This window comes from Amphibalanus amphitrite, unplaced genomic scaffold (genome assembly GCF_019059575.1).
Source record: "Amphibalanus amphitrite isolate SeventyFive unplaced genomic scaffold, NRLGWU_Aamphi_draft 001786F_arrow, whole genome shotgun sequence".
NCBI lineage: Eukaryota > Metazoa > Arthropoda > Thecostraca > Balanomorpha > Balanidae > Amphibalanus > Amphibalanus amphitrite.
In genome coordinates, this window is record NW_024883279.1 from 46,664 (window position 1) to 63,617 (window position 16,954).

The 16,954-nt window shown below is 50.9% G+C and overlaps 1 protein-coding gene across 2 annotated transcripts in view; it reads right to left on the reverse strand.

The window, feature by feature from the left end:
* The window catches only part of LOC122375160, a 47,386-nt gene that overhangs the window by 26,285 nt on the left and 4,147 nt on the right, over positions 1-16,954 (reverse strand). For both annotated transcript variants that reach the window (XM_043354390.1, XM_043354389.1), the window contains exons 3-7: positions 13,520-14,166; positions 13,073-13,226; positions 1,590-1,774; positions 731-844; positions 225-488 (exon numbers count right to left, since the gene is read on the reverse strand). In XM_043354390.1, the coding sequence (XP_043210325.1) occupies positions 225-488; positions 731-844; positions 1,590-1,774; positions 13,073-13,226; positions 13,520-14,166 (1,364 nt within the window). The remainder of the gene's footprint in view (positions 1-224; positions 489-730; positions 845-1,589; positions 1,775-13,072; positions 13,227-13,519; positions 14,167-16,954) is intronic.

A 16,954-nucleotide genomic window follows, 5' to 3' on the forward strand; every position in this document is an offset into this window, starting at 1 on the left:
AACTGAAAAATAGATCTCTGGGAAACGATTATTGTTTTATATAATTTATCGATTTATAAAAGGGGAAATGTTCATTCGTTGTTAGCTAATAAGTCGAATAGACCATTTTTTCTCCAAAAGAAAACTCGATTCATCTAACAGATTTCCAAATACCGAACCGCCTTTAGTGGTATGCACTAAGGTTTTGTTCCATTTTCCCCATAATTTTCCCATTCTTTCCTTACCTGGGGTGTTGTAGCGTGTTGCCTCCCGTGTTCCCTACTCTCATGTTTCCCGCGGCGTCGCTCTCCATCCGTGCACTTCCGGCGGACATCCGGCTGGTCAGTGCACTTCCGGCGGACTTCCGGCTGGTCGGTGAGCTTCCGCCGGACTTCCGGATGGCCACCATCTTCGGTTCGTTTCCGGCGACCGCTACCCTCGCGCTGTTTGCGTTCCCACTCGTGAAGACGGCGTCGGAATTCCGCAGGAAGTTGCTCTTCATGTTGTACCTGCGGCATGATCAGGGTAGGCGCATCTTCAAGGTCACAGGTCATGGCCTAGGGTGCCTGAGGGGTCACATCATATCCTTGCGTCATGGCGTCTCGAGAAGCGTAAGGCACGACAGATCTGGATGATGATTTATTGACATTTCGCGATTATTCAATCCAAAAACCGCAAGCACAACTCACATAGCCAAGGATGTCATATTGTAATGTGGAGACATTCCGGGTGTTATGTTAACTAGACTGACCTGAGTGACCTTCCGCTGGCGCTCGACCTCCTCCTTACGGCTCCTTCGCTCTGGGCGTGCCTCATGCTCCTCGGCGACCCGACACGGGCCGCCGCTCCTTTTCCGCTCCCATTCCTGTGGGTGATTTTAGGAGATCAACGATGATAGAGCACGCATTTACGACTGCTTCTTTGCGAGGCACACTCGCCAAAATGTATTTCTTAATAAAAAAAAAACTGGACAGATGCCGCCTCCTAAGTGTTCTGTGCAATTTATCTCTTTTTTTGTTAGATCACTCCGCATTTTTTTTCGTTGTAAAAGCAAGACAATTTTTTAATGAAATTAGGCAGCAATGTAAGGAAAATATATATCAAATGCATGTCCACCCTCTTACACTATTAGTATCTTGAGCTATGCTTTAGATATTTAAATTCATTAATTTCACGAGTCTCCTCTCCGGACTGGCAGGGGCCGTCGGACTGAGTCAGCTATAAACACACAAGACCGCCAAATGACATGGCATCATATCTGGGTCGCCTATGACCTCCGGACACTCAAATGCTCCCGATCCATCTTACTCGACTACGCATTTGTTCTGCCCGCATGCCTTGTCACATGTTGGGCACCTGCGAGTCTGCGGTCAAACTCATCACACACACGCCATAGTGCGCACTTCCGTCTATCCAAGACAGGTTATGGCAGAGATGAAACACCACATCGTGAGACTAAATATATACCTTGAATGGTTTCCCACTCGCAGCAGTGCGGTATATTTAGACTCACTGGGAGCCGCGGAGCCAGGCGGGTTTATTTTCATTGAGACCGGGGGCCAGAGCGCTCTCTACGGACCGTTGGGATTCGTAGTGATGCATTGCCTCACCTGCATTTTCTTACTGAAATCTTCGCTGAGATTCTTTTGCAGTTCGGTGACATGGTCGGCGACGGTGGCGCCACCAGTGACACCGTGGTCGGTGGGAGAACTAGGTGAGTCGGGTGACGCGGACAGCCGGGCAGGCGCCTCGCGCGACCGGCCCGCTTCCGACTCGGAAGCGGGGCAGTCTATTTCTGTTGGAGGGGAGGGCACAGTCAACGGAAGAGTCTATTTATGTTGGGAGGGGAGGTTGGCCTACGATCAGCTGCTACGCAAGCGGCATTAGGGCGTGGCTCAGAAATTCCAGTGTAGAAGGCGGAAGTAGTGGGTGTAATGAAGCGGAGAAACAAATCATCAAAAGTCTCCAGACTGTATTTTTCATCCTTAGTTCGAGCCAAGTGTCTCAACACCACACCACCGCATCAACAATATCCCTCGCTGGCCTCTCGTCGTGCTGGCACGTGACCTTCCGCCTGATGCAAGTTATGTGTTGCCTCTAAACAAGATCAAAAGCCCCGCTGTCCAAAAGGCCACATGATCAGCTGGCTCACCGCTAGACCCATGAACTTCCGATGCCTCCGTGGCGACTGCCAAGTCCCTCCCATGCCCCCTCCCTGTCTTCCGAGCCTCCCAAGACGAGCTACAAGCCGCCACAGGCTAAAACATACCTCTCTGTTGGTGAGGATGCTCAGACGGTTGTGCAATGGGAAGCTATTGAGTTACGTTGCTCCTAAGGTCAGTGTGAGGTCAGGTCATACCGGGCAGAGAAGCACGCTGCAAGAACCATATCTTATGTGAAATGCCGCCTCAATACCTATTTTTAATTTTTTTATTGCGACTGCATCTTCCATCAAACATAGCGGCTATATTATGACATCAATGACGATCAAAATGTAATAAAAAAATAGGTCCCCTATATCTGTTATCCAGGGCGAATATGATCCTTATTCAGGGCGACTACATTCGTCATCGACGACGACTATATTTGTCTTTTGTTTTCTTTTGTTATTTAGACGCTTCTGACCTTCCAGACTACTCCGCTCAGGTTCGTACCAGGTTCGTACGTTTCTCAATGGCGACTATATCTGTCAACTGACGGTGTCTGGACCCGTCATCCAGCTCAAACTGGACCGTGTCGGGCCGTCATGCACCCTGTCCGGACGTCATTCTGGATGGTCCTTCAGCCAAATCAACGGGCGACTCACGCCGCAGCATTTGGCACAGTGCCAACAGTTGTTTAACACGTTCTCTTGGCACCTCGGGCAGTCGGAAATTAATCGCAAGGTGACCTCTTTTCAAACGATTCCGCTTGGCAGAGCAAGACCGCACTTCGTTCATAAAAACTCCGTGGGGTCATAAATTACATAACCGACTCAGGGAAGTTGTTACGATGGAACAACACAGGTAGCTATAAAATGCGTTGGATAAATATACGTTACGATTTCTAAAATCAAGTGCCTGTGCACCTGGGTGACGTTAACCATTTACCTTGCTCTTATCCTATTTTTTTATTTTAATAACGCTATGTGATCTGAGCCCCGTTCCAATCTCACAGCAGACCTGTTCAAAGAGACCACCAAGGTGCAAACAACGTCTCCTTTCAGTCATTCCTGGAACCAATGACGTCATTTTCTTCTAGCTGCCCATTGGCTAGTCATTAGCCTGCGAAAACAAACATGGCGGCGGCGGAGCGTTCAACGAACACGCCTCGTCTGCTGCCTGTCCGTCCCTGAAGGCGGCTCTTTTGATCTCAGCGCGTCTGCACGTGCGGCGTCTGAGGTGTGTGTGTGTGGGGGGGGGGGGGGGGTCATGACCCGTGTCTTGTACTACACAGTGGGAGGCATTCTGGGGCCTATGTGAACTCGCACCCCTTTGAAGAATCTGGTTTGGAGGGCATGGCATCAGGGGCGTAACCACTCCTTACAAAATGGGCTGGAAATAACGCCCTCCGGGGGCGGCATTAAATGCCAAGGGAAGGGCGGCACTTATGTTTTGGGAGTCATGGAGGTGAGTGCTTGAGGGCCTTTACCGTGTTACTGTTGTGTATCAAGTACTTCCGCTTTGGGAAAGAAGAACAATACTCAACATTCATCAGCTGACTACACGTTGTACATAAGGGGCACACGCAGAGAACACGCCACAACCTGGTCTTTGAGATTTGGTACTTCATGCGGTAGCTATGCATACGTAAGATGGGTGGTCAGCCCGTTGCTAGCAGTTTGACTTTGCTACTACGCACGTCGCACCAGATTGATAAATGACAGGCACACTCAATAGTTCACTTCATTCAGGTGACTTCAATTGCAATGGGATCTGAGTCTGACCATGGGCGTCGAAAGCGAGGGGGCCTCAACGGTCTCTAAGGGCCATTATTGGCCTCACGGCCCTTACCGGCCTCAGGGTCCTTACCGGCCAGAGCGCCCTAACCAGCCTGAGGGGCCTTACCAGCCCATTAGGGGCCACCTCTAGGGGCCCCACATCCGTCTGTGATGTTCCCATTCCAATTTCTCTGAGGGCCCCGTCATGGCAACTGATAGCCCTCACCTGCGCCTCTGAGGGCCCAAACCGGTCTCGAAGGTCCCCCACACGGGCACGAGGGGCCCTGTGGCGCCAATGGGCCGCTGGGGTTTAACTGGCCATATTTCTGGTCATATTTCGACTCAGAAGTGCCCCCACAGGGCTCGTAAGGACATCTCATGGGCCCCTAAGTGGCCACAAAGTTCCCCATAAAAGCCCTACGCCGGCTTCTTAGTGCCCCTTGCTGGTCTCTGAGGGACCTTACCGGCCTATTACAGCCACCTCTAGTGGCCTCAAACCGTCTGTGATAGCCCCACACAAGTTTCTCTGAGGGTCCCCATAACGGCGACTCTGAGGGCCCACACGGGCGCCTACGAGGTCCCAAACCGGCGTATCTGAGGGTCACACGCCACCCAACTCTGAGTACCTACACCAGTATCTCTAAAGGCCCTGTATCGGCGGTCCTGAGGGCCCCACATCAGTGCCTCGGACGACCCCACGCTGGTGACTCTGAGGGTCCCAGCGGCGTCTGAGAAAACCACGCCGGTGTTTAAGGACCCCAAAGGGCTCCTCAACGCACCATCGACTTCTGAGATCCCCTTGTCGGCTTATGAGGAGTCCACAACAGCAGCTCTAAGGGCCCCATGCGCGCCTCTGATAGCCCTGTGTCTCTGAGGAACTCCATATTGGCGTCTGTGAAGGGCCTCACCGGCGACTGTGCAGGTCCCACACCGGCGCCTCTGAGTGCCCCACACTGCCACCTCTGAGGGCCCCATACCAGTGCTTCTGAGGGCCCCACACTGGCACCCCTGAGGGCCCCACACCAGTGCCTCATAAGGACCTAAATCAGCGGCTCTGAGGGCCCAACATCGGCGCCTCTGAGGGCCCCACACCAGCGCATCTGGCGGCCACCCACCGGTGACTTTTGATTGCCCTACATCGGCGACTCTCGAGTAGCCCAACGGCGTCTGAAAGTATTATACCGGTCTCTAAGGACCCCACAGGGCTTCTGAAGGTAGCGCCGGCCTATGAGGACCCTTTGCTGGTCTGAGGACCCCTTGCTGGTCTCTGAGAGCCCCCTGCTGGCTTGTAAAGGGTTCAGACCAGCAGCTCAAGCCTCTAAGGGCCCCACATTCGTCTGTGACGGCCCCACACCAGTGTCTCTGAGGGCCCACAACGGCGCCTTTGAGGACCCTCACTAGCGTCTCTCAGGGCCTCACACTAGCACTTCTGAGGGTATACACCGGCACCTCTTTGGCCTCAGTCAGCAATAATACCTCTGAGGGCCCCACACCAATGCTTCCAAAGGCTCCTTGCCGGTGGCTCTGAAGGTCCTACACCGGTACTTCTGAGGGTCCTACCGAGGGCACCACACAAGTCCTTTATCACCTCGCTAAGCTTTTATCCCATACCGGCCTTCTGAGGGCGCCACGCCAGTGCACCCATTGCATCACACGGGCAACTGTAAAGGCTTCACACTGACGTCTCTTAGAGTCTCACACCGGTGCCTTCCTCTGACGGTCCCATACCGGCTCATTGCCCACGGTCCGGCCACTTACCGGTGACGCTGAGAGTTCTCACCGGTGACTCTGAGGGTCCTACGCTGAAGACTCTGGACGCCCCCACCAGCTTCTAACAGCACCACACCGGCCTCTGAGGGTATCACGCCAAAACCTCAACGGATCACACACTCGCCTGTGAGAGCCCCACACCGACGCCTCTGAGAACCTCAAAGGGCTTGACCGGTGCATCTCTGAGGGCGTGACACTGGCATTCTAAGGCACCACGCTGGTCTTTGGGTGCCCAACGCACAGGCCTTCTGAAAGCAGTACGCAACTTTTAAGCAGCCACGCTTAACTCTCAGAGCCCCACACCGGCCTCTGATGGCCCCTAAGCTTTCGAGCCTGCTTAAATAGGACCCATTCCAGGCGTGAGCCTGCAGGACGGGATCCAGCCAAAGACCTCTCACCCACTCAAGGGCCCACAGTAGACCGAGGACTCTTCCAAGTGCTCAGCTTCAGATGACTCTGAGTCTCGCTGCGCGCTCAGGACACTACTCGTTGGCCCGGAAGGCTCACATCAAGCGATCACACAGGGCCATTTCGCGGCTTCGATGGTTGTTTGCGATCAGAGCGTCTCACCTGACGCTCTCATGGGCTGAATTCGCTAGGCGAGTCCCTTTGAGTTATCGAGCCCAAAATGTGACACTTTGTGTTGGGCAGCATACAGAGCCCGCCAAAACGTGCGCACGTCCTGCACTTGCGCATGTTCAGAGGAGGAGCAACCAAACTGTGATACCTAGCCATGGAATTATGAATCCCCCGGTCCGCACGATGTTCACCTATATCGGACACGTTTCATCGCAATTCGCCAAGTCAATGCGTAGTTAGTATATGTTAACAGCAGCAAGTTAAGCACCCCTGACTGAGCTATCGCAAATATTTGCCAGGGGGAGGCGTGACCCCCCCCCCCCGGGCCAAGAGCGGCACAGATGTCGATGGAGCGTTATAGGAAGGGGCGAATCATCAAACGTTTCGACGCATTCTGAGAAGGGGAGGCACGTAAGGGCAGAGAGGCGTCTGGGGAGGGGCGGCAAAGTGCCTTGGGAGGGCGGCGCTACTGCGATGGAACATTTTGGAGAGGGGCGGTGGGTTGTTGTGGCGAGGGGCGTCGCATAGTGGGTGCCGAGGTACTGTGGGGAGGGCGGCAAGGCGTCTATGGAGGGCGGCACAGACGGTGGTAAAGCGTAGTGGGGAGGGGCGACGCATTGAGAGCGGCGGGGTTTTGTGGTGAGGGGCGGCACATAGAGGGCGCCGAGGCACTTCGGGGGGGGGGGGGCACATATCGCGATAGAGCATTGTGGGGAGGGGCGGCTTATTGAGGGCGGCGGGAAGTTGTGGCGAGGGCAGCACATAGAGAGCGCCGAGGTATACTCTGGGGAGGGGCGGCAAGTCATCTGGGGAGGGCGGCACAGCGGCGATAGAGCATTATGCGGAGGGGCGGCACATTGAGGGCGACGGGGTTCTGTGAGGGGCGGCACATAGAGAGCTCCGAGGAACTTGAGGGGGAGTCGGTGCGGGGGGCGGAAGGACATCTGGGAGGGGCGGCGTGTAAAGGGCACGAGTAGTGACGAGCGGTACGTTGAGGTCAGGCGTATAGTGGACCGAGCAGTGCCGTTTTTTTTTTTTTGCTTCGTTTTGAAGTCCGCGAGTCCCGCAATTGTAGACTTTCTCTACCGGGGGCGGCATTTCAGCATCCCAAAAATGGGCTGGAATTTCCAGCGTTCCAGCCCGGTGGTTACGCCCATGCATGGCATGCTGTTGAAAACTGCAGGAATGATGAATGGCGCCTGGGAGGTATTTTGCTGGTATTTTGTAGACAAGTACCTAGGTAGACCTAGACATAAACAATACATTGCCAAATACATAGTACCGTAGAGATCTCATTATATGCATATATCAGATCTGCATGTAAGATAAGATTTCTATGATAGTACGACTTTTCCACAAGCTTCCTTGGGTCAAAGTCGTTTTCTTCGAAAAAAGAACTAAAAAGTATTTTGCTCAACTAAAATTCCTTTCTCTTGAGAGAGAGAGGGAGAGAGAGAGAGAGAGAGAGAGAGAGAGAGAGAGAGAGAGAGAGAGAGAGAGAGAGAGAGAGAGAGAGAGAGAGAAAGAGAGAGAGAGAGAGAGGGAGAGGGAGAGAGAGAGAGAGAGAGAGAGAGAGAGAGAGAGGGAGAGAGAGAGAGAGAGAGAGAGAGAGAGAGAGAGAGAGAGAGAGAGAGAGAGAGAGAGAGAGAGAGAGAGAGAGAGAGAGAGAGAGAGAGAGAGAGAGAGAGAGAGAGAGAGAGAAATAATAGAGAAAGAATGGGGTAAAGTGCACTGAACCGTAAGGCACACTGCTCTCCACAGTTTGCCCCCAGACACATGCCGTAATCTACGCCCCACTTAGGTACGGGCTATGTTGAAATACTGCCCGCCTTGGGTCCCCCGGCATGCCACTATGCCACGTATTCCACAGCTGTCATTCGTGCCACCGAGGCACCAGCTGCCCGAAATAGCAGAACGCAACGGACTGCCACGTCTCCTCGCTCGCCATGCTTGTGAGGTGACCTGCCGAAAGCTCTATCTTCTCAGCCTGCTGTTCTGGAAGTGGGATATTGGGAAATGCTGAAATTGAATTTAGGACTTATCTTTACAGAGAAGCTTCTCTGATGAAGATTGTATGAAAGTGCGCATGACAGTTGACACAGAAATACAAAATATATTTTACAGCTTTGGTCGTTCGAAAAATTCCAGCTATTCCATTCCATGAACCCAAAAAGCTTGAGCAAGCACTAATGGAGGAATGAAAGGGTAAAATGATATAAAATGACAAAAGGAAGAAAGATGGAAAGACGAAGGATGTATTTCGGAATATGGCAGAAGGGAAGAATGAAACGATACTGAAAAGGAATAAAAAGATGGAAACGAATGCTAGCGAGGAAGCTATATTCAGGGCTGTTGGGGGTTGAAACTAGTAGTTTTTTTTTTTTTGTTGGTATGGGCAGCTCCAAGATCAAAACAGGACGGGCTGAACGGTTGAAGAGGCGATTGTCACATGACAGGCATGGCCTGATGCATGGGTGGAGAACCTACCCCGGCCACCCCGGCCGTGGCCGGGGTAACTTTCAGCCAACCCCGGCGCGGCCGGGGTAACCTTTTCACTCTTGTAATTCCTTAAAACTGTCTCCAAACGAGAAAAAGCTGAGTTCTACCTACAAAAGTGTCTCTCTTTACTCTTTTCTACCTCTTTTAAGTTTTTGAAGATCTATTTATTTTGATTTTGGAACTTTTTGACTAAATATTTTCATCGCAGAGCGCGACAAGTTTGATCAAACATGCAAAATAAAACGATATTCAAGGGTCGTTATCGTAAGATCACGTTACAATAACATCACACAAGAAAACAGGTCTAGGGACGGGTCATATCAATGAGACAAAATGGGTAGCATTGAAGAAGTAGAAGAGCTGCGGGAGCTCAAGGCTTGAAACTTGAACCACGCCAGAGTGGTGCCCCTATCGAAAACGCTGAGGCGAGATGTAGAGTAGGCGTTATACGCCCTTTCAAACTCGGCTGCTGGGCTGCGTGGCGAGGAGTGGCAGCGCCGTTTGAAAGAACGCTAAACATAATAAGAAAAATTTCGTCATATTTTAGGCCAGCACAAAATAAATCACCACAGGACATTAAAAGTCAAATTTTCCCTTTCATAGCGTGCTTTCACAACTTTTCTCATAGCTCGTGATCTAGAGGAGCTAGAACACTGCAAACAAAACATTTGATAGCTATTCGCGAGCGACATTTCAGGTGCAAGTGAAATTACCAATCGCTTGGCTTCAAGAGGGCCACAACGGTCAAATTTAACATTTTTGTGTGAAAAAGGAAACTTTCGTCTTTTTAGGAAATACCCAAGCTCTGCAAATGATCCATGAACACAGACTGTTAAAACATGGTTATTAAGCAAAATCGACCTGATGGCCTGACCCTAGGTGACTTGGGAGCGAAATTCAGAACCACGATGCGAAACTGATTTATTATAGCTGAATCTATAATTTATAACTGCCTTAACTGAGTTTCACGCAAATGCTTGCCGCGGTTTCACCTACAAACGTAAAAGCAACTGGGGACTAAGGCTAGAAACGCCCCCGGCCCCCGACACCATTATGAAACTTGAGGCGAGGTCACTTGATGTGACCTGTTGGCCTGACCTTGAATAACTGAGAAATAACTGAGAGTTTAAGTGTTCATCATTCAGCAATCACAACGTCCATTATTTCAATCAACAGAAAAGGGGTTTGTTGATAACCGTTTACAAATGTTATTTGAGCATGCCGTCTTTTCCATGACTATCGTTCGCCGGCCGGGGTAACTTTTTCAAACATTCTCCACCCATGGCCTGATGGCTGACATTTGACAGACTAAGGCCAGCCAATGCCAGAATTGTCAAACGGATGTGTCTGGCTTCTATCCGAAAAGATTCTTAGGCCAGACGTCAGAAAAAGAGAAGTAAATAATTCCTCAAAATTCTTGACTGGTCCACGGATTATTTAAGCTATATTTTAATGACCATGGCAGCTGATGACCATCAGGGTCCAACGATTCGACACACTCGCGAGGAAGGGGCAAAACGCCACGATAATTGAGAGCGATCACCACGGAGAGGCCGTCGCGATCATCTTAAGTTTGGCGTGGCGCCGGTCTGTGGTAAACGAACGTGGTCGAGGCGTCGGGCCGCGCGGGAGCTTCTCCGTCGGTTACCCCCCCCCCCGCGTCGTCGCCCCCCCCCCCTGTCGGCGGGGGTGGGAGGGGGCGGCGTTCAGCCTCCACCGACTATGTTTGCTTTGGCTGCTGAGCTCCGACGAACAACGGAATGGGACGGGCCCCCGGTCTGTGGCTGCCGGCGGATCATCCACCCGACCCCGCGACCTCCCCCTGGAGCAGGCACCCCGCGGACACCCCGCAGACACCCTGCAGACACCCGCGCGGACACCGTACAGACACCCCTTGACCCCAGCTGGAGCCCCTGGGCTAATGGGTGTTATGTCTAGCACTAGACCAGATCAAGGAAGTAAAACCAAAAATAATGATGGGGTGGTTCTCCTAGCCATAGTCACCGTTGCTTATGTATGGGATGCAGTGGAAATCTGCCGACATATTGGAAGCAATGGTCAGTGTACCTACCTAATGACTTATCGGAGAAAAGCACGAGATCTACTCATTTACTGCTTCATAAAAACTGTAATAAATCCAATATAATTCTTACAGGTACCTACTAAGCAACTTTGGTGATGACCGATTGGACGCAACACAATCTTCTTTTCTCTTGCGGCTGATAACATTTTTATATTCATAGTTTGTCGTATTTTTGTAGGCGTACAACTATTGTGGCGCTGCCCTCTGCTCTCCGGCCGACGCAAGGACGCAGTCAGCTGATCAACTTTGCCCCGGGCGGTGTCGTCAGTCTCACGCTGCCGTTGTTGTGGGGAGGGGAAAAGTGCACTCCTGCAGAAGTGCGTGCAAAGCTTTCGTGTACTCGCGTTTATATTTGTTTTTAGTGAGAATTTCTTGGAACAATCCATTGGAGAAACTTTTGAGCTTTACCCCGCGCCCCAGTGGCGGTCTCAGCCAACTTCGCCCTAGTGAGGGGGGGCATATGTTACCACCCACCTCTAACTCAAAAACTAAGATGGATAGAAAGACGCGGTAAAAAGCAGTCGATAGCTCTCAATGCGTACGTTTGAAAGTATTTCGGTCATTTTTCATCTTAAAGCAATATTGGGGTCACCAGAGGTCATCAAAGGTCAAAATTTGCCAATGGTCATTATATTTTTCAGAAAACATGCCGTTATCTCAGGAACTATGGTAGCTAGAAAAACGCATGGAACAGCAATCGATAGCTTTTGAACTCGTCTTTTGATAAGGTCATTATCAAAATTGACCTCAGGTCAACGGTTTAGCCTCCAGAGGGCAAAAACTCCAAAAATAGCTGTTTTTACAAAAAGTGTTTTTCGACAATAACTTTCGACTACAAAAAGCCACGACATTTCTATTGCCAGAATCGTGTTTCTCTCGCCAAGACGCGTCGAATGAACTATAATTTGACCTAGAAAGGTCAACTTGAAAATTTGACCTCAGGTCAAGGTCATGACCTGACCGGAAAAGGTCATGTTGCATATCCGTCGATGCGTCTCGGCAAGACAAACACAATGAGACCATCCCCAGTGTTCTATCTCTTTCCAATCTCGAGTTATTGGCAAAAAACTGTTTGTAGCCTCAAGTGACCTCGGATGACCTTTCTAGAGGCTATCAGCAAAAATGACACCTTGGTCATCACGGGTTGTCCAAATCATTATGATTCTGAAATATTTGGACTGTTCCTATGCGTACACACGGATCTAGAGGCATTTTCATTTTTCTCCATTGACTTGTAATGGAAAGGTCACGCCACTGACCTGACCTTAGGTCACGGATATAAAAAATCCGAGATATACAACTTGTAGGGGCCCATAACATCATGCAATTCACCAAGTTTAAAACCTTTCTGACAAACACTGCAGGCTGGACATGATTGCAAACTTTTTCTTAGGCTTGGTCAGTTAACTTGACCTGGTGACCTGACCTGACATGACCTGGGGTCAAAAATTTCACACATTGTCCAAAATTGATGTACCAAAAGCTACCCCAAGCGGCGCGGCGCTACGCGCCGCGGTTTTTTATTTACACGCAAAAAACGTGACAGGGTGGTAACATATGCCCCCCCCCCCCACTGGGGCGAAGGTTAAATGACATGTGAAAAACGGTTAGTGCCAGTGGTAATCAAATGTATGTGAAATTAAGCACAGTGAAAGGCAGAAACATCAGTGAATACCTACCGGTGCGTAAATAAGGAACCATTTGAAGGAAACTTTTTCATGCCAAAAACGACGGTTTCCTCGATGTGGTAAGTGTTGTTATTTGATTGTAGTGATGATGTTTTCGAGATAAAAAGTCTCATTTCAGTTATCCTGGGTGCCGTTTTATATCAGCCTCGAAAGATTCCATCGTTACTAAAAAATCGTTTTTTATGACTAATCGGCTAGCGAATGGCTGTCACCCGTGTTTCGCATTCTCAGGACGAACAACCCCCATCCATGTTCACTTCACACAGCAATGAATTCTGATCGACGGTCACCCCGCGTAGACACCGTGGAGGGAAAACCCGAAGGTGGCATACTATCCCGGAGTGTTCTTTTCAATTTGAGTGGCCGGTGGGCCGTCACGCTGAGGCACTATCGTTGCCGCCCAACAAAATGGGCTTAGCCACTGTAGCGATTGGTCATACTCAGCCCAATGTATCCGCATTACCCTTCTTTCAGACCATAGCCCTGAAATGGTATGGTGTAAATAGCCCGAAAGACTTACAAACTCACCCCCAAAAGAGATTGGCCTTGACCTACCGGGTAGCTCGTGGCCAGTCCGCTGGAGGTCCTTCCTTGTGGCTGGTCCCGTGAGGAAGGCCTTCTTCACCTTGGACCAGTTGCTCTCTCGCCCCAGACTGCTGGTTTGAGACTCGTAGGTCGGCCGGGTGCCTGCCGAGGCTGAACGCTGGTGCTGCGGGAAAAAATAAGCACCTAGACATTACATCAGTCTTTTTTTGTTTAAGAAGCTGTTGGGTATTGCTCGTTCAAATTTAGAGCTTCGAAGCTATTGAAATAACAGATAAATTTTCACATGGAGATATGCCCATTATAGATTTGTCACCATATACGACAGTCGACAAGCTAGACAAAAACATCTACATTCTGCGACAAACGGACACAAATTTGTCACAATAATGATATTAATATAGTTCACTCCCAGCTTTCTTGTTAGACTCCCCGCTCTCCCAAACTTAGGTCTCTCACCTGTCCTACCGATCCTTCGTGGCTCTCTTCCCTGGACGACTGTCGTGACGTCTCCTCCCTGGAAACCTGTCTAGACACGTCGGGAGGAGACAATCGTCCCTCCTCTCGCGACGTCTGCCGTGAAGCCTCCAACTGCGGATCCTCTCTGGTGCTTTGTGTCACCTCAGCTGGGCGCGATTCACGAGACTCGTCACGAGATACGTGTCTGGAGACTTCACCCGACGCTGGATGACTCTCGTCTCGTGAATGACGTCGTGACTGCTCCAGGGAAGCGTCCTGTGACCTTCGTCGCCAGCTGCCGGCGCGTCGCAAACGTCGCGATTCGTCTTCCTCGTCAGCGACGCTGGTGTAGCTTTCGTAACCCTCAAAGTCGCCACTAGGTGTCTCTAGTGTTGCCCCGTCCGATACTGCGCCGTCGGTCACATTGCCACTGGCGCCACCTATACCGCCGCCACGTCCCGATTTCTTTTTGGCGCTGTATTTGCGCGGCTGGACGATGGCGCGTACTCTGCCCCACGTGCTTCGGTCTTTCTTGTCTTTGGTTTTGTCGTGTACGCGAAGAAGTTCGCGATCGAGCGACTTGGTTTTGGAAGTTTCGTCTGGACGCCATGTTTCTAGAAGGGAGAGCGAAGCGTTTTTCGGCAATTCTGTGAGAGGAAAGAAAACGGATATTTGAAAAGTATATACCACATAGCATAAAAGAATGTCGCTGGGATAAAGATGAACCATAAGAAAATAACGAACAAAATACAACAGTCTGGGGATGTAAACTAGAGCCACTAAAAGCCCCTTGTTTGCAGATCTTATCATTGACACCTCACTTTGGCTGGATACCTTACTGAAGACAAGCTCATGAAACAAAAACACAGACTAAGTGGGGTTTGACAGGCCATTGAGACATCTCTTGCGTTTGCTGGAAAGTAAACAAGGGCGGAGGCCAAACTCAAGGACTTGGATGTTCTTCAAATGCGACAGGCGACTTTGAACCACCATAACTATTTCAGTTTATGCATGTTTTATGGCAGCCATGAAGAGAACTAGACTATGAAATTTACGACGGATAGGTACTGCCGGAAGTAAGTTCAGGATGGAGGTAACTTCATAAAAGATGAGTATATCATTAGGGTGACCGGTTTTGCAAAAAGTTTCGAAAAGTTTTGCTCCCCAGGTCTAATCTAACGTATTCGGGGGTGCTGATCACGAATCCGGCGGAAAAAATATAAAATTCGAATTTTTTTTTGACCGCCCCGGCTCTTTGAATATTTCCGGTTTTCTCAATTTTTGCATGTTTTTGAATAATATGATGAATGTAATGAAAAAATATTAACAATGTATCGCTAAATGCATGTACCAGTCGATTCGGCATACAGCGGCGTCGAAATCGGCAGGCGGCCTGCTTCACCGGCCTCGCAGGAAAGCATAAGGCTCGGAAGGTTTGCGTTAGGTACCCGATTCTCTCCATAGATGGCGCTGGCGTAGCCGCCCGCCGGCCGGTCGTTGCCGTGCCGTTCACAGCCCCGGCGGTCACTTGCGACCGTCGTGGTCGTTATGCTACGTCTATCAAAGCACGACAGAAATGTTCACTTCATTTTTGTGTTACTTCAGACATATTTTAGACCTAATGTTGAATTGGATAAATGACTATCGTGAATTGGCGAAATAGTGGAGTGCGCTCGGGAGCCATTTACAATAGCGAGGAACGTAGGTGGATTGATCTGAGTAATATATGACACTGCGTTCACTGTTGATATGAAGTTTATTCACACTATGTAGCATGTAGTCGGGTGACATGAGAACAAAGTGACTAACATACCTTGTGTACGACACATGGATGAAGCTAATGCTACTTTTTCATTTTGTTTCGGTAGGCCCGTTTATTCAGAGCGTAGCCGTCCTGTCGGTCTGCGCCTGTTACAGCTGTGACTGATTCGGTGGTCAGCTTTACAGCCCTTTCGGTGGATTGGGTATGGCAGGGGACCCCCGTTTTGGAGTCTGTAGAAAGTCGCGCAACTCATCCTCGCTCATGTGTCGTACACAAGGGGGCTCAATGTCTCGGCCCTCGTCAACCGCTCGCTGCACGTTAACCAGTTCCATATAGTTGTTCGCTTGAACGTTAATTTCCGGCAGCCGGAAGTGCCGAATGGGCTGCTGCTGTGGCGGTGGGGGTGGCAGCTTTGGCGGCGGTCGTGGCGGCGGTGCCGGCGGTGGTGGTGGTGATGGCCGCCGCCGTTGCAGACGCCGCTGCTGCTGTTGTGGCGGCGGCGGCGGCGTTGGTGGTGGTGGTGGTGGTGGTGGTGGTGGTGGTGGTGGTGGTGGCGATGGCCGCCGCCTCTGTCGCCGCTGCGCTTCTGCTGTGGCGGGGGCGGGAACGGCGGCTGCTCCTGTCGCTGCCTTTTTTGATGAATGCTCTGGATTATTAATCCAGAGCATTCGTCTTGGATTATTAATCCAGAGCATTCGTCAAAAAAGGCAGCGACAGGAGCAGCCGCCGTTCCCGCCCCCGCCACAGCAGAAGCGCAGCGGCGACAGAGGCGGCGGCCATCGCCACCACCACCACCGCCACCGCCGCCGCCGCCGCCGCCACAACAGCAGCAGCGTCGTCTGCAACGGCGGCGGCCATCACCACCACCACCACCACCACCACCGCCGGCACCGCCGCCACGACCGCCGCCAAAGCTGCCACCCCCACCGCCACAGCAGCAGCCCATTCGGCACTTCCGGCTGCCGGAAATTAACGTTCAAGCGAACAACTATATGGAACTGGTTAACGTGCAGCGAGCGGTTGACGAGGGCCGAGACATTGAGCCCCCTTGTGTACGACACATGAGCGAGGATGAGTTGCGCGACTTTCTACAGACTCCAAAACGGGGGTCCCCTGCCATACCCAATCCACCGAGAGGGCTGTAAAGCTGACCACCGAATCAATCACAGCTGTAACAGGCGCAGACCGACAGGACGGCTAGGCTCTGAACAAACGGGCCTACCGAAACAAAATGAAAAAGTAGCATTAGCTTCATCCATGTGTCGTACACAAGGTATGTTAGTCACTTTGTTCTCATGTCACCCGACTTCATGCTACATAGTGTGAATAAACTTCATATCAACAGTGAACGCAGTGTCATATGTTACTCAGATCAATCCACCTACGTTCCTCGCTATTGTAAATGGCTCCCGAGCGCACTCGACTATTTCGCCAATTCACGATAGTCATTTATCCAATTCAACATTAGGTCTAAAATATGTCTAAAGTAACATAAAAATGAAGTGAACATTTCTGTCGTGCTTTGATAGACGTAGCATAACGACCACGACGGTCGCAAGTGACCGCCGGGGCTGTAAACGGCACGGCAACGACCGGCCGGCGGGCGGCTACGCCAGCGCCATCTATGGAGAGAATCGGGTAACTAACGCAAACCTTCCGAGCCTTATGCTTTC